Raw genomic sequence first — 20,108 nt, forward strand, 5'->3', positions numbered from 1 at the left:
ATCTCTAAAACAATAATTGATAGTTGCAGCTCTATAGCACAATACATAAAATAATTGTGCTGTACTATAATAATGAGAACATTCCATTGATGTCTATTGACTTTATGACTCTATTGTTCATTCACTAACAATTTCTGATCTTCCTGATCTTTCTTGACCCTAAAACCTGACTCTAATCTTTCTAATCACATCCTCTGACATTTTTGTCCTTAGAAGAATAGAATTACAAGACAACACAGACATACAAAGACACACACATAAGCACACTGAAGAAGGATCTGTGCCGAAACACATAAGCATTTTTCTATAGGTCTGAGCCAACTAAATATAAGTATTTTGTCCTCCTTGACCTGAAATTTAAGATTTACTATCTCTTTCATTTTGGTTTTAGCACTTTACCGAGAATGGCATTGTGGAAGCTCAACCTCCTTTTTAAACATAGACATACACACTTGTTGGCCTGTCAACTGGCACAGTGTACAAACGATGGGGTTAAATTTAGCAGGAAAACATGCAGACTAAAATGTATTTCCTGAAATATTTCAGAAGATGATAACAGGAGAGCCCAGCCACTTGTTACGCAAGGTGTGTGTGTGTGTGTCTGTGTGTGTGTGTGCGCGCGAGTGCGTACGTGTGTGTGTGTGTGTGTGTGTGTGTGTGTGAGCGTACCACAGACATTCCTTACCCAGGAATCCAGGTTCGTCCTGTACAGAGGAGGAACCTGCTTCTACAATAAGTTATTGTTTCCGTGGGGGAAGTGTTTGTGCGTCACACCACATGTCAGTATGGAGTGTGTTTGTTCCCATTTGCCAATTTACCAGGCCCTGCTCTGCTCCAGAGTTCAGAGGCCAAGTTACATTTATAGCAGCTACAGTGGCACTAAGTCATGTCCACATTTAAGGCGGAGCTCCGTTTGTCTTCAAAGTAGAAATGTGTTCTTTATTTAGACCAGAGATGGAGAGAATAGTGCTTTTATATAGATCATTTAATCATGTATGTTTAGATGTTATCTCTACGTTTGAATGGGAGGAACCGCTCTGTCTCACTCCACCTCTGTCACTATTGTTAATGTTTGTGTTGTGGAGGTGTATTGCTGAATTATGCTTTCTAACACTGGAGGACACATCCTCTAAGAATTAAATTACATAAAGGACCCCTCATTCCCCCCATCTTTAACTACAAGCTCACAACGCCTTGTGAGCTTGTCGATCTGCTATTTTCTGCGAAAGCTTTCCCCACAATACGGATGCTGGGGTTTAAGTGGTTAATAAAAACAGCAGAGGATCCTTCCAGATTCAGACAATAGGCTTGTGCACACGCACACGCACACACACACACACACACACACACACACACACACACACACACACACACGTCGACAGACCGTTATAGATGTGTGAGGTCATGATGTAACTGTTTTAATGAAGCGCACATACACACACACACACACACACACACACACACGTCGACAGACAGTTAAACATTGTGTTGTGGTGTGAAGAATCCCAAACTGACCAAAACGTCAATATTTGATTCACAATTTGATTTATGAGTATTGTTTATATCTGAGACATAATCTGTTATCTCTCAAATACATTTCCTTGTGACTCTCATGCCTGTGCATTGACTGTGTGGGTGTGTATTCATTGTGTGTGTGTGTGTGTGTGTGTGTGTGTGTGCGTATGTGTGTGCGTATGTGTGTGCGTGTGTGTGTGTGTGTGTGTGTGTGTGTGTGTGTGTGTGTGTAGGTTCATCTGTTCCCAGATGCCCAATCAGGTTCTTCAGAGTATCAGCATCATTGACACACCTGGCATCCTGTCTGGAGAGAAGCAACGCATCAGTAGAGGTTTGTATGAATCAACCTGTCGGTTGTAGGAGTGACAGACAGTAGGAAAGCTCAGAGGGAGACGGTGTAGGAGATACAGACAGACAGCGGGAAGCTGAGGGGGAGGCAGAGTAGGCGATACAGACAGACAGTGGGGAAGCTGAGAGGGAGACAGTGTTGGAGAGACGGTCAGTCAGTAGAAAAGCTGAGAGGGCCTGTGTGTACACACACACGCACGCACGCACGCACGCACGCACGCACGCACGCACGCACGCACACATACCTTCTTTCCTGTTCGTTCTCTGCTCTCTTTCTTTCCCCTGTGTTTAAAGAGGATGTGAAAGCAAAAAGTTACATATAAACCTAAAAATAAATTCTGTTAACCAGATAATGTACAAAAAAGTAAAACAAGAATTTCTTATTCTACTCTTCATACTTCTGTTCTTGTTCTGTCACTTCTTCCTTCCATCTTTTCCCATAATTTTCCTAAGATCACAGGAACATTATGTGCTCGGTATGTCTTGGATCTGTGTAATCCATTCTGTTGTTTTATTGTAATGTTGCTGATCTATGATGTTATCATTTTGCTCCTTACTGCTGGTTAATTGTAATGTTGCTGATCTAGGATCTGATCATTGTGCACTTTATTAAGTCTTATTGGTTGACTCACTGTAATGCCAGCAATCTTGAAATTGAAGATTACTATAATGTTGCACTTGATGGGATAGTTTCTGGGGGGTGTTGGGTACATGGCACAGGTTTACTACAACATGGTTGCTAATAGTCTCCGCCAGACCGAAGGCATGGCAAGAGAGTATGTTTTACCCCCTGTCCGTCCGTGTGTCCGTCCGTCCGTCCGTGTGTCCTGTCCGTCCGCGAGCAGCTAATCTCCGGCACCGTTGGCCCGGTCGCTGCGAAACTGTACACACACACTCCCTGGATGCCAATTCAGAACCTCTGCCCCCAATTTTTCACATGGGCCTGTTATAGCGCCACCAGGAGGCCGATTTGTGTAAAACCCATTGTTTTATATTACTCATACAAATTTTATCCAAACGTCATGCAAATCGGTACACCATAACTCTTTAGTCATGTGATCACCACGGATCAGTCCGATTTTCCTTATTCCCTCCTGATTGGCTAAGGTTGGCTTCCAAAGTTTGCAGGATTGCTCCGTTTTGAACAAAATGCCTCAAATCATGAACGTGCACATTCCCACTATAGGCAGAGGAAAAAATGCCACTGGAACATTTTCAAATCAGCCTCATGCTGGTGCTATAACAGGCCGATTTGCGTTTTTAACTATAACTGCACCGATCTGCATCAAACTTTGCACGCACACTCCCTAGAGGCCAAGGAAAAACATATGCCCTGCATTTTTTACTTTTGCCTTTTATAGCGCCACCAGCAGGCCGACTTATGTAAAACACATTTTTTGATATTAAGCCTTCAGATTTTATCAAAAGTTCACGCACATCGGTACACATGATCTCTATAGTAATGTGATCAAGATGGATCAAGGAGCACTCTTTCGAGTTTCTAATGAATCTGTGTCTGGATATGAAGGCTGAGTGTGTTTTAGAGGCAGGTCCAGTCATTACAGTGAGTATAGTGTGACACAGGTGTGTATGTCCCAGTGTGAACAGAGTCAGATGAAACAAGCAGCTGCAAATAAACGTTTAAGACAAAGCCATTATGAGGAAGGGAGAACTTCTGTACTGAATCAGTCATCTGGACGTTGTGGACATGCTAGTGTTCACACTGGGGAGATCACTGTTGTTTCTGTAGAGTGCGTGCGTGCGTGCGTGCGTGCGTGCGTGCGTGCGTGCGTGCGTGTGTGCACAGTATGTGCGTATTTGCTGCCTTAGTTTAAAGGACCATAACAATTCAATACATGTCATTGTCTATTCATAGCTTTAGCTATATATATATCATACATAAACAGACCATTGTTCCATTAATGGCTTTATTTTTAGAATTTGCATGTTTACATTTTCTCCATGGTCATTGAGCTGTTACCGAATTGACCTGAATAATGGAGTTGGCTCAACATACTTGCGTGGTTAAATAAGTCATGGACTTGAAATTGGACTTGAAAAACAATCTTTTCTCTCTAGGTAGGCCTACTATTTTTGGATAGCCTTTTTTTTTTTTTTTTCCTGTTTTTATATTTGCAATCCGTGGATCGAACAATGTACTAACTACTCCAACGTCCCTCCCACCCTCCCTCCCCACAGATGAGTCCAAATTCCTAGATAGCCTGGCGATCTTAGCTTCTGCTGCACTACTAGAAAGCCTGGTGACGTGAGGTTACCAAATTCCACACCATCTTCTCAATCCTTTTGGAATCACGGATAAAGATAGCAAGACAAAGAGGCAAAGATAGCACTTAGGGGTGAAGATTTGAGTGGATATTGTAGAATAGTGGCCAAGGCCTCAAAAATGGATCGTCAGAACTGGGTCAGTTTCGGCCAGGTCCAGAACATAATTATGTAACAGACTCTCAAATGTGGCTGTGGACCCCCATCTGAAAATATTCTGTGCCAGGGACACCCAGAAGCAAAGATTTGAGTTAAACATATATTAACAAATTTAGCTGGGGACCCCCTGGACCCACTTTGAAAACCAATGATGTAAGAGACTGGCGGATTTTGTTTGCACCTATCAGGTTGTGTCTAAATGTGGATTGATTTGAGCACATTTCTCTTTAAACCAGTGAATTCTGTGTACCACTTTGAACTGGATTACGCCATGACTTGTGCAAACTGAAATCCATCCTCTTGAACGCCAGTATCCCTATTCTGGGGGGAACGGTTGCCAAAAATGCGAGCCCACCTGTGTGGTCCTTTAAGCATGAAGGTCTTAGGTTAATAGGTTCAAGCCTGATAAGAGTCAACTCAACAAGTGTGTCTTATCAACAGCCAATATCCTCCCTAAGTGCCCTTGAACAAGGCACTGAACCACCAACTTGTTGTTCGCTCAGTGTATCTCTGGATAAGAACATCAGATAAAAGACTGATAGCATAAGATGGAGAGATAGAGGGAGGCTATAGCAGTTGACATTACAGGGATGGATGGATGGAGGGAGGAATGAATGCCTACACAAATGATGTTGGGATGGATAAAGGATACTTGAGTGATGGAGGAACAGAAAACGGATGGAGAACAATGGAGGCTAGATTCTGAAGGAACACTAGAAGCCTGCAGCTAAGGAGGGGTGATGATGGAGGGAGGGATTGGCGGATAGAGGGAGGTGTGGAGGGCGTTCCTCCATCTGGAAGTGTTTAGTTCAGCTGAGGATGAATTCCTCCTGAAAACATTCAGCAGTCCAACTGAGTCACACCGACACACTGACTGACTGACTGACTGACTTGATGGCTGACTGACTTACTGATTGGCCTAGTACTGACTGACTGAGTGGTTGGATGGCTGACTGAGTGAGTGACTGATGTCGTTTCTGATTGGTTGGCTGACTGAAAGATTGGCTTAAGTCTTGAGGTTTTTCCTGCATATGTAATTTCTGTGAAATTTCAGATTTTTAGGAGTGTTGTTCATAATGTAATTCGATGAGATGTCATTATGTTGCATTTTTGTTGCTAATAGACTGCCCCATGGGCATTTCTTGTCAGCTCATTTTGGTAGAAGAATCATCCATGAGAACACACACGTTACTTTGACATATTGGCAGCAATACAGGATTTAGTCTTTTGGTTGTACTTCCCTTAAGTTCTTTTTGACAGTTGATGAATACAGTCTGGATTGTTGTAATCAATAACTTCACAACATGAGTGAGTGGACATACAATTAGACTTTTGGACTCCACTACACATGCAAAGTTAGAAGAGTTAAATGCAATGTCACTTGATGTGACATCTGCATAATTTGTGTCGTTAATTCCAATTGGCATTATCACGCCAACATATATTTGATGTTTTAATGTTTGATGTTTAAATGTATATATTTTATTTTCATCTTGCAATTGCAAGACCGTAGGGAGATGATGCATTGTTGATCGGGGCAGCTAAGCCAGACTACAGTCACTGTCACGCAATGTCACCACCCAAGCCCCATTTTCAGCCAGGAAAAACCCTGTGTCTGGCTGTCTGTCATTCACTTTGAACCATTTTCTGAACTGGACTTGTACAATATCTCCACTGTGTACAGTAGTAGGTACAGGACATAGGCAGGGTGAATACATGTTGCGACCTGGTTCAGTGTCTGTCTGTGTCAATGTTGCTGTGGCATCCCAGTCCTCTGTAGGACATAAATAGTCACATCTCTTCCAGTTTGATGTGTTCTAATGTTAATCTATGAACTGAAGCTTCATCTACATCAGCAGCACTCATTAGTCAACAAACAAATGTATAAGAGTAGCCTGGCTCCAGACCATAGACCCCGCCCACTCTCTTGAGTGGACTGCCACGCTTCAGTCTGATAATCAGGCTAGTATAAGAGTGAAACATCCTTCACTTCTAGTTTGTTGTACTTGTTTGATGACTGCATGAAACTGACAGACATACGTGTGTGTGTGTGTGTGTGTGTGTGTGTGTGTGTGTGTGTGTGTGTGTGTGTGTGTGTGTGTGTGTGTGTGTGTGTGTGTGTGTGTGTGTGTGTGTGTGTGTGTGTGTGTGTGTGTGTGTGTGTGTGTGTGTGTGTGTGTGTGTGTGCGTGCGCGCTTATCTTTTCATGTGTGCAAACATGTGACACTGCGTGTCGTGTCTGCCCTTTGAAGCGCAACTATAGATTCTGACCTTCCTCCATTTGTCCAGAGAGTCGTGACCACCAATCAATTATGATGTGTTCTCCCATCTTCTAATTGCTCACCTCAACACAGAAACTACAGTATTTTATACACAGATACTGTCTCAAACACTGTATATGGTTCATTAGTTTGGATATTATTTCAAAGGAGAGTAGGCAGTGCAATATCCTTTTGTATTTTTGTCTTTTAATGAGATAGAGTGGGAAATGCCTATTCTTGAAAGTCTCCTTTTCACAACCTCTAGGATCTCAGGAGTCATGAGTGTCCACTGTCTCTCTGGTTCTTGTGCTCTTTTTGCTTGTTGGTTGTAGCAGTGATCTAGGAACTGAAGCTTATACTAATTGTGTTTATTTTAAGTTACTCTGTATGAGAGGCTCAGCTAAATAACATTACATGCTAGTCTATCATGAATACAAGTCGTTCCATCGTGGAGAAGACGGCTTCCTTCAGTCTGGCAGAAAATTAACGTGTGTGTGTGTGTGTGTGTGTGTGTGTTTCATCCCAGTCTCTGGTCTGCAGACGGACCCACTGACCTCCTCTCTAATGTATGACATCACTGCAAACGATGTCATTGTGTGTCTCCCTGCATCTTTCTTTCTTTCTTATTCTCTCGCTTTCTGTCTTTCTCTCACTTTACTGTACATAGGACAACATTTTGTGTGGAATCCTCCTTGTAAAGCCATTTTCTCCTTATGATTTATACACTGTCCAGTACATACATTTGTTGCCTTTCAACGGATTTCCAGTTATTAGTCATAGGGGTGGCAATTGGCATGTCTATAACGTCTGCAGAACTTGGCTGCCAATATTCTCTGTATCACTGTAGCAGCCTACCACCACCCAGTTATGTATTCTGATGTCACTGGCTGGCCGAAGAACTACAGGCAGAGTTTCAACTGCATGTGCCTGTGGACCATGGAGCAATCGTGGAGTAACCCAACCGACTCATGACGAAACATATTTGGATGTTCAACTTCCATTGTATTCGTTCTGCAGTCTGCAGATTTGTAATTGACTGTAAATATACAGTATGTCTCGCCAATGAGAACCTTATGTGCAGTGTGCACTGCATGCTGGTACAGGGAAGGCATAGTCAGTAACTCTTAGAAATGGATGCTAATGTGAACTTGTGCAAGCTTGCACATTGTCAGCGGAATATTGCAGATATGACATCAATCAGCTGGAGCGGTATTGCAGTCATTGTACCGCACTGTTGTGACAAAAAGAGAGCTGAGCCAGAAGTCAAAGCTCTCAATGTAGCGGTCAATCTTAGTTCCTACTCTCGCCTATGGTCATGAAGTGTGGGTAATGACCAACAGAATAGGATCGTGATACAAGCTGCCGAAATGGGTTTTCTCAGACTGGTGGCTGGTGTGATAGGGTGAGAAGTTCAGTCACCTGGGAGAGACTCGGGAGTAGAGCCGCTACTCCTTCACATGGAAAGGAGCCAGTTAAAGTGGTTCAGGCATCTAGTATGGATGCTTCCTGAGTGTCTCTCTAGAGAGGTCCTCTGCGCATGTCGCGCTGGGAGGAGGCCCCGGGGCAGACCAAGGACCAGATGGGCGGACTACATCTCCACGCTGACTTTGGAACGCCTTGGGATCCATAGACATATAAAGGTAGACGCCTCCTCTGGCTCTGAAGCGTCTGTATGGCGGACGCGCTTCCGCTTCCGGGGGGGCAGCTGGAAATTTCCGCGTGCGTCACAGAAGGGGGCGTTCAGTAGGCCAATCAGAGGCAGGTGGGGGCGGGACAACTAGATTCTGACAAGTCCTGGAAAAGACGCGCTGTGGTTGGCCAGTAGTCAACACGCTGTGATTGGCCAGTGCCCGTTCCCCCTGGAAATATGGCGGCCACCATACCAAACAGGTCGTTCCAACGAACTGCAGAGGCCAATGAGGTATCTAGGTTTCTATATCTATGTTGGGATCCCCCAGCATGCCCGGGAAAGGGAAGTCTGGAGCTCTCTTCTGTTGCTCCCACGACCCGGCTCTGGATAAGAGGTTGATGATGGATGGACATCAGCAATGCTAGCTACACCCACAGCGATAGTTTAAGCACACAATAACTGTGAGTCTTGATTCAGCACCTACATCAGGGTTCCTGCAGGTCCTTAAATGGTCTTTAAAAGAATCTGGAATTTAAGGTATTAACAGAAGTTTTACCACCCACTGGCCCGCACTCCCATTAGCCAATTTCAATATAGGAAGACATTATTGCAACATTTATTTGGGTCTTAAATTACATTTGTTGAGGTCTTAAAAGGGTCTTAAAAAGTCTTATATTTTACTTTCAAAATGGTGCAGGAACCCTGTACATGGAACTCAGAGAGAACTGGATATCGGCAGGGTGTATCGGATCGAACCAGAGGCCATAGTGTAGTGTGTGTTTTTGTTCCAGTCCAGAGTCGTACTGTAGTAGCTGAGGTCATGGCAACAGGAAGTATTATTGTTTGAACCGTGGCGTTTCCTTTGTAAGAAGGAAATAGCTATGAAATAATCAGCGGTCTTGGAATAATGAGCTGGTCCTGAGTTAGGAAGACTGGAGATGGAATAGCTGATAGTGATTTTACTCCACAGAATGGAAAAGTGAGTTATTTCTTTAATATGGGCCTGCAGGATTGTACTCAAGGGGATCATTTCATTTGACATTTCTGACAGATATACAATGAGTAGCAGGTAGGGTTCATTGACAGAATATATGACTGTTGAATGTGTGACCATGTGGTTACAGAACAACACCCTTGCACATAATTTGCTGTCCTCAGTGTGTTTCTATCTGGAATTGTTCTATTCTTTACCCAGCTATAGTTCACACATTGGTCATTTCAATTTCACTCGTTTAGCTGTGTGACAACAACTTCACCCAAAGAATAAATACAAATACATTGTATAATTTAGGACAGTGTGAAAATGTTCCTGAGATGTTGACATGAGATTATGGGGACGAGTCATTATTGGAACAGAGATTGTAATCCAGTCAGTCAGTCGGTACGGTAGCAAGGTTAAATTTCTTGGCTCATTGTGACAGACTGTACTTACTGTTTATAGGCCACGCCCCCCCTCCCCAGGGAGAACAGAGCTGTGAACTGGCGACACTCGACACCTATGCTGTAACCCGATCCTAGGTCCCGCCCATCAGTCCTTCTTGTGTTAGACTCCCTTGAGTCCTTCATGAATAATTCATGAAGGGAGTCTACCATGCCACAAAGATTTTAGAGGGTAGTCATCTTTCCATAGCAGGTTGAAATGGTGCTCACCTGTGCGTGCGTGCGTGCGTGCGTGCGTGCGTGCGTGCGTGCGTGCGTGCGTGCGTGCGTGCGTGCGTGCGTGCGTGCGTGCGTGCGTGCGTGCGTGCGTGCGTGCGTGCGTGCGTGCGTGCGTGCGTGCGTGCGTGCGTGTGTGTGTGCATGCACATACACTGCTGCTGAAGTCAGTCAGTCTGATAGCCGAGTGACTGTCTCGTATCCTCCATAACATCCAGTTGGCTTCATTGCCACTCACTGTTTATTCTGTTCTCTGAACCACTAGTGTGTGGAGAATTGTTTTGTTTATGTTTGTGCGTCGTTGCTTGCGTGTGTGTGTGTGTGCTTTATGTGTTTAATTATAGCATGATTGTTTGTGTGTGTGTGTATATTGTTTATGTGTGTGTTTGAGTGTCATTTAGTTGTGGTTGTGTGTTGGTATTGTGGCTTGCGTGGTGTGTTCCATTTATAGATGGTTTGTGATGTCATCAAATTGATGTGGGTTAAGCATGTTTCAGTGAAAGTCTGACAGAAACAGCACAACGCCCTTGGGAACCAATCACCCTCTGTCTGAGTGTATTTTATATACAGAGCCTGTTTATACAGGCAGTCTGTAGGCATAGAAACCTTCTAACAGGATTATTGTCATTTTTTACATATCGGGCTGGTGTCATAGACAGAAATGTTTCTGTTCTTATGGCCAGTCACTGTCAGTAATGGTTTAGCTAGAAAAGCAGCCATATACAGTACAGTTGTAACACAAGGTTGTAGTGTATATTGTGTGCTGATGTGTATACTCTGCATGCTATGAGTTGTGTAACTACAAGGAGAAGTGAGAGCAGGGACAGTTCTGCTTCCCGTCACATTGTTATTGGGTAACATTACGGACAGATGTAGCATATCTCAATGTTCTAAACTTAAAAAATTGACAATTAAACCATTTATTATAGACTATGGCAAGCAATACCCTTGTTTTATGGACTGAAACAAGGGTATTTCTAATGTTATTATAAGTATTATAGTTATAGAAAGTATAGAAAGACCAGCAGCTTGACGAGGTGCTCAGCGTCTATTTTGCACTGACACATTCTGACACGCTGAGTGTTGAAATATGTTCTACTCTGGGTTTTTAGGAGAGCACCTTGTGTTTTCAGCTGGGAAAAAATACTTTGGTGGACACACACAGCCTAATATACTGTAGGCACACTGTAGACAGAAGGTAAAGCTAACAAAAGTGATGCAAACAGCTCCTCTCTCTCTCTCTCCATTCCAGGTTATGATTTCTCTGAGGTGTTGCGTTGGTTCGGAGAGCGGGTGGACCGGATCATTCTGCTGTTTGATGCTCATAAACTGGACATCTCTGATGAGTTCTCTGAAGCCATCAAGGCCTTCAAAGGACAAGACGACAAGATCCGTGTTGTCCTCAACAAGGCTGACCAGGTAGGATAGGATACAGTAGAATTTAATTTGTTTAAAGTTCAAGTGTTGTGGAAAACAAGTTAACCACACACTGCAATAGAATAGACCCCAACAACATATGATGATGATTATGATTATTGTTATGATTATTGTGTTATTTATAATATAATAAATACCAATACCGCAAACCAATATTATTGGTTCGTGACTTCATGCAAAAAGAACGGTCCCAGTGAGAAACCAGTTGAGTCCCTGTCACACATAACTGTTGGGACCAGTATGAACCTGATATGACTCCCCTCCTCTTCCACACCTGTGTCAGGTGGACACCCAGCAGCTGATGCGTGTGTACGGCGCCCTCATGTGGTCTTTGGGGAAAGTGATTAACACACCTGAGGTGTGCAGAGTTTACCTGGGCTCCTTCTGGGCCAAACCCCTACAGTGCACTGAAAACAGGTAGGCCGGACACACTATCCTACTCACCTACTGTACCAACCAACCTATCTATTTATTTACCTATGAACTTACAACTTACCTATTATAACTGATGTACCTACTAACCTACCCGACCAATTTCTACCAGAGTAGGTAGAAATCAATCAATTTATTCATTCTTTCTTGGCCACGGCCCCAGATATCTCTGATGCTGCATTCACACTAGCAGTTACAAAAGCTCCAAAACGACCAAGCGTGGCCAGCTACATTGGTGCGCTGCTGAGTCGCTGTTGAAGTGTTGCTCAAGCCACACTGCGTCAATGAAAAGGGTAGGGTTAAATAGCACATGGAACTGATTACTAGCAATAATGAGTTTTCTTCCATTTACGGGACAGAGCAGGAATCTTGGGGAGAGAAGAGATGAGTGGAAATAGAACAAAAAAAAATACGTATGATTGATTGACACTTCACTGTGCTATTGGAGTGCTGAAAAGAGATGAAGCCATCTCAACTTTGATTTGTAGCGCGTCACGCCCGTCATGCAGCAACAAGTGTCAGATAGTTTGTAGCGTCATGTTGCTGAATTCCATTGAAAATGACTTTTAGCCTGTTGTCGCTGCTAGTGTGTGAACACAGCCTGACAGCTTCTTTGAAAACGGACTGCCTGCTCATTCATTCAAGAATGCATCTGTATGTTAACTCTGCTAAAGCCTCCTCCTCTTCCTCATCTTCTTCCTCTGCAGGCGTCTTTTTGAAGCAGAAACCCAGGACCTGTTCAAAGACATCCAGGGTCTTCCGCGCAACGCAGCACTCCGAAAACTCAACGACCTCATCAAGAGAGCCCGCCTGGCCAAGGTGAGAGAGAGAGAGAGAGAGAGAGAGAGAGAGAGAGAGAGAGATGTTTTTGCTATATTTAATGACTCACCTTCTGCTGACACAGCAGGTTCGAGTTGCATACCAGTAGGTTTAGATTTAAAATCATCCTTCCTCGTCAACATGCGATACGACAGGAGAGCACCCATCTGTCGCATGGACAGACTTGGCCCCAGCACATCACCCGTTTGACCCAACTGGTTTTTAGATGTGTTGTCAGCAACATTAAGGAGTCCCAAGGATCAGATCATTGATATAGTGAGCACACAGTATTTCTGTGATCCTAAAGCCGAATGGTTAGGGCACATACCACATAGGCTCTAGTGCCCAACGAATCCCCGGTTCAGGGCGGATCATTTGCTGCAAGTCACTGTTCTTTTCTCTCCCAGTTTCCTGACTCTCTCTGATTGACAAAAAAGCCCCCAAAAGTATCAAAAAAGAAAGAAAGAAAGATGATGGGAGGAGGAAGTGACAGAACCAGAACAGAGGAGTTGAGACGTGGTGCTAGCTTCTCTTCCCTGTGGTGTTAAACAGTTGAGTGATGTGTTTGTCTTCCTGTGTTTGTTTTGGCCTGCTGCAGATTTCACAGTTCGGGTGGCAGAAACTCATATCTGTGTTTTAAGCCTGGCTGTTCAGGAAGACCACATGCTGGTCTCAGATCAGTACAGAAATATACAGGGGTAAAGGGCCAAGATACATGTACCTCTGGAAATTTGTTTAAAAAATTACGTGGGCTTCAACGTATTTGTGCTTGTCTGTGATCAGTTCAGTACCGAAAATATACAAGTTCAGTCCCAGGAAATGTTTTGGTGAACAGTAGATAAATCTCAGTATTCACACAGTGGATTCTAAATTAGTTAAATCTCAGTCTTTGAAGGCAGCTCTTATTGACTCTCGCCTCTTTTCTGTCACCCAGTGTTGTTTTCAAAGCAGTTTTTCCTTCAGAGAAGTACTTCCTACAGGAAACTTCCATTCCCTCATTAGTTCCCTATGCAACAACAAACGGCAATGGCCACATTCCATTGTGTAATGATGCTTCCGTCCCATGTGTTTAATTCTAAGGAGACGTTTCTTTAGTGTGCTGGTATTTTTACTTATTCTTGAAAAATGTGTCATCACCTAAATTGGAACATCCTACCTTAATTCCGTTGATCACAATCTAAACAATAAAAAAAACATGCTCTGAGAACGCACTGATTGGCTGGCTGCCGTGTTAAATGGTCAGATGGGTGGACCGCAAACGCTTATGAGATTTTGAAGTGGGCCCTGATCCAGAAAAGGCTGGGAACCGCTTTTGTACTGTTAGTAGGGGGCACTAAGTGAAAAATCGTTACGCGGCGGATAAAAGCATGAAATTTGATACAGATGTCCCTTGGGTCATCCTAAAACATCCTAGAAGGGGTGCCCAAAAAAATCTTAAACAGGAAGTGAGTTATGGACAAAATCCAAAATGGCCACCTAAACTGTTGACCGTTGACTCAAAAGACACCAAAAGAATCTCCAAAAAGCATAAAATGTGGCACACATGTCCCTTGGGTCATCCTAAGACATCCTAGAAGGGGTGCCCAAAAAAATCTGAAACAGGAAGTGAGTTATTGACCAAATTGAAAATGGCCGCCTAGTGTTGTCGATTGACTCAAAAGACAACTAAAGAATCTCCAAAAAGTATAAAATGTGTCACACATGTCCCTTGGGTCATCCTAAGACATCCTAGAAGGGGTGCCCAAAAAAGTCTTCAACAGGAAGTGAGTTGTTGACTAAATTGAAAATGGCCGCCTACAGTGTTGGCGATTGACTCAAAAAGCCTATAGAATCTCCAAAAAGCATACAATTTGGCACATATGTCCCTTGGGTCATCCTAAAACATCCTAGAAGGGGTGCCCAAAATAATCTGAAACAGGAAGTGAGTTATTGACTAAATTGAAAATGGCCGCCTACAGTGTTGAAAGATGATGCAAGATACCTAAAGAATCTCATAAAAGCATGAAATGTGGTAAAACTTCCCTTGGGTGATCTGAACGCATCCTACAAGGGGTGCCCAAAAAGGTTTTAAACAGGAAGTGACCGCCTAAAGCAGTTGACACAAAAGAAAACATAAAGGGACGTCATAAAAGTGTATAATTTGGTACGTACATTGAGTGCTTCTTAAAATATCCTAGAAGGGGTTATTTATTTGTTTGTTTGCTTGTTTATTAAAGTTTTTAGGAAGGGACCATGTTGAAGAAATTCTAAATGGCGAAATTCTCAATACGACTGTGCATAACCTGCCGTATTTTGTAGTCTACCTTCTGTTTTCATTTCTACATCACTTATTTATTTTACTTTCTGCATTATTTTTTTATTGTACTCTTTGAATCTTCTTTATTTATCTAACTCATTGCATATTCTTATTTATCTAACTCTTTGCATATTACTCTCTCTATCTTATTTATTTTGCACTCTACATCTTCTTGCTTGTTTTACACTCTATCTTCTCATGTATTTTCTTCTTGATCATTACTGTTTTTTTGTGATTAGTGTTTAGTAACTACATGTATTCATGTGTGCCATTTCGCAATTACCAGCACATTGGCATAATGCTCTGCAAGGTCACCCAGCATCCCGGCATCTACACTTTCTCGAACAGAAGGGCACAGCTTTGCAGCCACACTTGAGTTCTCTACAAACTTAAGCAGCCTCTGGCAAGAGTGTCCATAAAGGTGTCCACGAATCAGCGACTTTAATCCATCCATATTTGTCAGGAGATGGTAGAGATTGCATAGCTTTCAGGCTTCTGGACCAAATGCCAGATTGGCTGCTCGATTTGAATATTGTAGCAGTGCAGCCCGTGTGGGAGGAGTGTTTTCCATTGAGAGACTATTAAAACTTTTTTTGGCACCCCTTAGGAGGATGCATTCAGATCACCCAAGGGACATGTGTACCAAATTTCATGCTTTTATGAGATTATTTTTTATGAGTGTCTTTTGCATCATCTGTCAACACTGTACACGGCCATTTTCAATTTAGTCAATAACTCACTTCCTGTTTCAGATAATTTCAGGCACCCCTTCTAGGATGTCTTAGGATGACCCAAGGGACATGTATGCCAAATTGTATGCTTTTATGAGATTCTTTAGTTGTCTTTTGAGTCAATCGACAACACTGTAGGCGGTCATTTTCAATTTTGTCAATGACTCACTTCCTGCTTAAGATTTTTTTGGGCACCCCTTCTAGGATGTCTTAGGATGACCCAAGAGACATCTGTATCAAATTTCATGCTTTTATCCGCCGCGTAACGATTTGGCCATTTTTGGTGGTTAGTACCCCCTACTATGTAGGATGATGAGGGGTACTGGTTCTCGTTGCTGAGTCAGGTTCAGCATGTGGCTGAACCGTGTTGCCCGGATCCTGTTTTCAATTCTGTGTCTTTCAGCAGATAAAGAAGTGAAACTCCCTGGAGGAGTTTGAACGACTGCAGCTGTCTTAGAGCTTGTTTTTGTTTTGTTTTTAATTGAACTCCCGGAACAGAGGGGAGAACAAATCCCTGGGACTAAAACCAATAAGAAATTGGACACGTATGTGATCGCATGGCAGATGTTCAGCAGTACAGCAGCACACACACACACACACACACACACACAAACTCTGTGGAGAGTGGACCTTATCTCTTCCGTAGTGTTTCCCTCGCTGGGCAGACAAACAGGAATCTGGCAACACACACACACACACACACACACACACACACACACACACACACACACACACACACACACACACACACACACACACTGGTGAGACCATGTGAGCTTATCCAGCGTTCTCCAGACTGGCCTGACTGAACTTTCCTCAGCTTCTCTCTCCTCACCCTCCCTGCTTCAAAATGGAATGTATGAGACACACACACACACACACACACACACACACACACACACACTCACACTCACACTCACACTCACACACACTCACATATACTGTATCTATGCATCCACATCAATTCACAGCAATATATCCATCACACATTCACACACTCTCTCTCTCTCTCTCGCTTTCTCTCTCTCTCTCTCTGTGTAGCTTAGTAGGAGCTTAACTTTACTGACCACATGTGAGACATTCCTCACAATCCACTGAACTACGCTACTCTGTTCTACCCCCACCTCCATCTCCCTTCTATTCTTTCCATGTTTCATCCCATGTCTAACCTCCCTTTCCTTGTCTGTGTGACATATTGTAGATATATTATGTACTATGGAATGTGTACTGTGGTACTTTGACCTGACTGTACATTGTATCACCTCGTTTCCCTCTCTCCCCCTCTCCTTCTCTCTCTTCCTTCCCTCTATTTCCCTCCTCTCTTCCTCGCTTATTTTCTATATCCTTCTCTCCTTTTACATTCTAACTTGTACATATACTGTATATACGTACATATATAGTTTTCTGCTGTCGGCCTTCCTTTTTGAAGCACCTTGCTCAAGGGCACTTTGGGTATTAATTGTTGAAGGGAGTAGAGAATTACCCCCAAACTCTGTGTGTGTGTGTGGGGGGGGGTATGGTTGGTGACACACTGATTAACCTTTGACTTTAGCTCTAAGGGACATTTTTGGTGAGGAAAGCCGATTCAGAAAAGCCATACAGAATTGCATAGGAATTAACCACTTAAACCCTATATACTTTGTTGACTGGGGCTCTATCCCCTCCCTTTTCCCTCTACACCAAATCTATTCCCCAAAAATAGCCAATCCACAAGCTCAAAACGCGCTTTAATGCGTTGTGAGCTTGTAGAATGGCTATTTTTGCCAAATGTTCACCTAATACGACAACGAGTTTTTGTGGTTGATATTGCATTCGGCAAGTGATATGTGTAAAACAATGTTTAGGAATTATGAGTATGTCAAAAAACTGAAAACTATTGTGTTGTTGGGCACAACCGTTGCTCACCGCATTGATACCATCTGATATGAACTGAAAAATGGCTAAATGTGTTGTGCTGTGTACTGATGGTGCAAGAACCACAGCTGGTTAAAAAGTAGACTAATAGTGCTTGTAAAGGATGTGGCTCCACACGTGATGTGGACACGCTGTATGCTACTCACTCAGGGAGTCACTTGTTGCCAAAGATATGACTGCTGAAGTGTCAGATGTTATGGATTCGTCATGAAAGCTGTCAATTTAGCCAAAAGAGGCTTTTCTCTCATTTCTACTCTGAGCTGCGGCGGGAGAAGAACACACTGCTCAGCTTTACCAATCTGAGGTTCGATGGCTTTCACACAGAACAGTGTTGTCATGCTTGTTAGAGCAGGGGTCTTCAACCTTTTCAGGCCAGGGACCCCCAAACTGATGGGGTGATGGAGCAGGGACCCCCTACCTCGTAGGGTAGGGGGGCCACCACATATATCGTATATTTATGTATAAAATTGGGTTTTATATGAAACAATGGTTGCCTGCTCCTATACAGGTTGTCCCAGTAGTAGCCATGGTTCACATGACTCTCGTCTGTCACAAGCGTCATGACGCTACGTGTTCCTTTTTTTTTAGAAAATTTTACATTTACAACCAGTACATCTACATAAACGTTCAGATTTCAAATTTAAAGTGCTGACCCCCCGGCCACGGATGTTACAAGTTAAAGTGCAAGTTATCTTCCGTATTGTTCAATAAAAAGCTATTTTCCATTTTCTGTTTTTTACATTTTTTTAAATAATATATCATGGTGCAATACACCTCCCAACCGATTTCGGTTTAAATGGCCAGCGATCGGATTGAAAAGCTTTTTATTGAACAATACGGAGGATACGGGTACTTAGACCAGTGCGCGGGGGGGGGGGGGGGGTTGGGGGGCGTGGGTAGCACTTTATATTTGAAATCTTTCGTCCTTAACGTTTATGTAGATGTGCTGGTTGTAAATGTAAAATTAAAATATGTCATGTTATGTTTAAAGAAATGTTTGTTTTAAAAATGTTTAAAAACAAAAATATTGTTTAATCAAACAACAATTTCGCGGACCCCCTGCAGTACCTCCGCGGACCCCCTGTTGAAGACCTCTGTGTTAGAGTAACCACACCTATTCAGGAGTTTTTACTTCTTCAAAACCACAAACTAGAACTGGCTGCAAATTTCAGTGATGTCAAAATGCGTCGCTTCACAACGCTTTTTTAGCTTGCAGATCTGCTTCTTTTGATGCTTTCGTGTGACACTGTAGTATGATCAAGTAGGGCGTTCATTTTTTAAATATGGAGATAAGGTGGTTTCTGCCCGACATCAGTCATATGTAGTAGGGGGTCCCTGCTCTGTATCTATATCAGCTAAGGGGTCCTTCTTTGACCTGAAACATGTTCAAGACCCCTGACCTATATAATAACTAGGTATTGGCAAATAATAGAACAGCTAGGAACAGTCTGGTATGACATTACATAACTTTACTGTAATGCAGCCTTGTAAACCAGGAAACACAACACTTGCCATTATTATGATATTACGATAATCCAAAATTCCAGGTGATATCTAGTCTCATATCACAATATTACCATTATGTCAATGTATTGCCCAGCTCTACAACCAATCACGTCTGTCATCCTTTCCAGGTGCATGCATACATCATCAGCTATTTGAAGAAGGAGATGCCATCTTTATTTGGGAGAGAGAAGAAGAAAGAGGAGTTGATCCTCCGCCTCCCAGAAATCTACACCATCATCCAGAGAGAACATCACATCTCACCTGGAGACTTCCCCAATGTCACCAAGATGCAGGTACAGAGTTGCCAAGAGTCATACTTAATTACACGTGGGTGTCGCACACCAAAATATCTTATCCACAAGCTCACACCATGTCGCGATAAGAAGATACATCTGTTGACAGACAGACTGACACACACACACACACACACACACACACACACACACACACACACACACACACACACACACACACACACACACACACACACACACACACACACACACACACACACACACACACACAACACCATGCAGGTGCTTGTTGAACTGTGTCTAGAGAGTCAGGCCTGTAAGGGGAGGATGACCATGTGTGTGTGTGTGTGTGTGTGTGTGTGCGTGCGCGCGTCACTCCCTAGCTACAGATTGTACTTAATGGACTGAATTTTACAGAATGTTTGGTCCCCTGGTGAGACATTTAATCCTATGACCTGTTAAAAAAATATAGAAAACTTTCTCCTCATTCACTTGCTCTCTCTGTCTCTCGCACGCACACACACACACACACACACACACACACACACACACACACACACACACACACACACACACACACACACACCTGTGTTCTGTAGTATTTGGCTCCCTGTGCAGAGACGTATCTCCTGCTCTGTGGAGGTTTCAAAAGTCACTGAGGGATTATGTTGCAGGACACAGTGTCCGTCTGGACCACAACTCTGTTCTTGAACTGGGTCTGGTGGAACCAGCTGCTGTTTTAAAGTTTGGTTCTCTTGCCCCTGTGTGTGTGTGTGTGTGTGTGTGTGTGTGTGTGTGTGTGTGTGTGTGTGTGTGGTGATGATGATGATGATCTGTTTATGACACATGACAGTGTAGTCGTGTACA

General features: G+C 43.2%; 1 protein-coding gene across 1 annotated transcript in view; it reads left to right on the forward strand.

Moving 5' to 3' along the window:
- ehd4 (EH-domain containing 4) overlaps positions 1-20,108 on the forward strand; it is a 36,929-nt gene that overhangs the window by 12,435 nt on the left and 4,386 nt on the right. Inside the window, exons 3-7 of the mRNA XM_080414723.1 lie at positions 1,749-1,846; positions 11,105-11,271; positions 11,573-11,706; positions 12,429-12,540; positions 19,116-19,280. Of these exons, the coding sequence (XP_080270849.1) occupies positions 1,749-1,846; positions 11,105-11,271; positions 11,573-11,706; positions 12,429-12,540; positions 19,116-19,280 (676 nt within the window). The remainder of the gene's footprint in view (positions 1-1,748; positions 1,847-11,104; positions 11,272-11,572; positions 11,707-12,428; positions 12,541-19,115; positions 19,281-20,108) is intronic.

This window comes from Gymnoscopelus braueri (assembly GCF_963280865.1).
Source record: "Gymnoscopelus braueri genome assembly, chromosome: 19".
Classification (NCBI taxonomy): Eukaryota; Metazoa; Chordata; class Actinopteri; order Myctophiformes; family Myctophidae; genus Gymnoscopelus; species Gymnoscopelus braueri.